The sequence below is a fragment of the Cyprinodon variegatus genome, unplaced genomic scaffold (assembly GCF_000732505.1).
Source record: "Cyprinodon variegatus isolate N-32 unplaced genomic scaffold, C_variegatus-1.0 Scaffold342, whole genome shotgun sequence".
Lineage (NCBI taxonomy): Eukaryota > Metazoa > Chordata > Actinopteri > Cyprinodontiformes > Cyprinodontidae > Cyprinodon > Cyprinodon variegatus.
Window position 1 is genome coordinate 389,096 of NW_015150795.1, and position 2,215 is coordinate 391,310.

Genomic DNA, 2,215 nt, shown 5'->3' on the forward strand with positions numbered 1-2,215 from the left:
TATGCCATTTTCAGCCCAACCAATGTTACACACCCTATTCAGAGACCTGAAGGACCAGATACCCTATGGAATGATTCTATGAATCCTTTAAAGCCAGCCACATTTTTCAGAATTTTTTAATTTTTTTGTTTATTTATATTCAACATCGTCTTCACGGCTATGCGCCACTCTATGTTGGTGCGTCACATTGTCAATGACGTTACAGAGGAAAACTATATATATTTATGTATAATTGGTCCAATGACTCACCTGCTTTTCTTGAGAAAGGATTGACCCCAGCAGGGGAGAGGGAGGGGGGAAATGTGCCGGGAGGAGGAGGGTGGTGGCTGACGGGTGGGAGCGGGTCCTAGCAGGTTAGAAATGAACACCCCAACTTAAGCCTGATTAAAAAACAGATGAAATCCTTTTTTTTTTCCTCGTCTGTAGAAATCTCACCGTCTGAGCTGGAATGTCGTTCTTTTGGGCTTCTTTTGGCTTCGATTTGAACCAGCTGCTGAACCACCCGGTTTTTGCGCTCTATAAACACAGAACAAATATTTCATCAGTGTCACATACTGACAGTATTTTAAAAACTATCTAACTTCCATCGTACCTGTTTAGGAGCCTCTTTGGGCCCCTCAGTCTCCTCTGAGGGCCCAGTGATAACCTGCTGGCTTTGATCGTGACTGGTGTTAACCTCAAGCATCTGATCATTCATGTCCTAATAAAACCAAAGAGCCATTTGAATTTAAAAATGATTATTTTTATTTTTTTTTGCTTTTAAATGTAAAAGTTCTCTCACCGTCCCCGGCTCAGAATACGCGTCCGCCTCTGTTGGAGGAATGAAAACAAAGTCGTTGAGCAGAGCCAGCGACTTACAGGACGGAGTAAATATCAGAACAGCGACAGGAATGAATGATGTTTGGCAGGAGCTCCTCACCAGCAGCTGCCAATGAAAGATTACTCAGAGCACAATGTGGCGGGGAACTTCTGACTTCAACACCATCCGTGTAATGATGGCTGATATTTTGGCTCATGGGCACAGTGGGAGTTTCAGCCACCATTGTTGGCATGAAAGGAGTATTGGCATGCGGCCTTAATGGAGAGAGAGTTAGAGCATAACAGAGCCGGTCAGGACTGGGCGCAACCTTTGGGATTTACAGTCTAATGTTGAAAACTGCCGTTTACCTGTGCTGCGTTTGTGTGTTCATCACCGACGGTTCCCCCGTTTCCTCTCCTGTCCCGTGGATCAGGGGGTCCTGTTGCTCAGAGCCTCTAAAATAAAGGAGCTCAGGCTCTGGATCCTCTTTACAACTTAAATCATCCAGGTCAGATTCTACACAGATGGATAAATAGATGCTTATACCAAATATCAATGCAATAACTAGATTTTTCCAGACTCAAAATCAATCTTTTCTTTTCTTACTGTAAGACAATCAGAAAATTATTCCTGTTTTAGGGCAATATGGATTACAAAAACAAACTCTGTTTGCTTCAAGGTATAGAGGATGATCTTTTAATTCCGGGTGGATCATCTAAATAAGTGGTCCTCCTAACTGCCAATCATTCTGGTGATATGTTTACATAAGGTAACATAGCTAGCGTCGAAAGAGAAAACGTGCATGAGAAGAAAAGAAAGGCCTTAGAAGAGGCAGATTTATCCCAGAATGCTTTGTGCACAGAGCTCTGCTCACAAAGCACTATGGGATTTGCTGTCACAGTGGCCCACTGTCGCCATAGGCTGTCGCTACCCGACAGCGGCGAGTTATAACAAAGACGGTGGAGGAGGAGTTACGTGACCATCGGGGCAAAAAGCAGTGATCATCTGTCTGAGCGGTCAGTTAACTGAGTTCACTATAAAGTCCACTATATAGTCCCTGCTGTATGTAGACAGGGTCAGCTTGTATAAGCTATGAGAACAGCACATGGGCATGCACGAGGAGAAATTGGCTCGTGCACGCTCTTGCACAAGCATTTTTTTTCTTAAGTGTAGAGGGCGGGTCTTCCACAATACCTTTAAGGACACAATAATTTAAAAAAAAATGTTCTACTACAATCTTTAAATTCAGAAGTCCAAATAAACTCAGATTTATCTCTGTAAACAATTTGGTAAATTCCAGATGACGATGATGTCATGGCTTCTTATGCTCCCGATTGGCTACTTCTAAACAATCTGAAGTTAAATATGTTGGTGAAGATTCTCGGTCATCCAGGTCATAGTCATTCTAAAAAAGTT

The 2,215-nt window shown here is 42.8% G+C and overlaps 1 protein-coding gene across 1 annotated transcript in view; it reads right to left on the reverse strand.

Annotated features, from left to right (window-relative positions):
• The window catches only part of sec16b (SEC16 homolog B, endoplasmic reticulum export factor), a 30,500-nt gene that overhangs the window by 2,747 nt on the left and 25,538 nt on the right, over positions 1-2,215 (reverse strand). Inside the window, exons 14-19 of the mRNA XM_015385512.1 lie at positions 1,168-1,315; positions 920-1,074; positions 782-810; positions 593-700; positions 436-516; positions 250-346 (exon numbers count right to left, since the gene is read on the reverse strand). Of these exons, the coding sequence (XP_015240998.1) occupies positions 250-346; positions 436-516; positions 593-700; positions 782-810; positions 920-1,074; positions 1,168-1,315 (618 nt within the window). The remainder of the gene's footprint in view (positions 1-249; positions 347-435; positions 517-592; positions 701-781; positions 811-919; positions 1,075-1,167; positions 1,316-2,215) is intronic.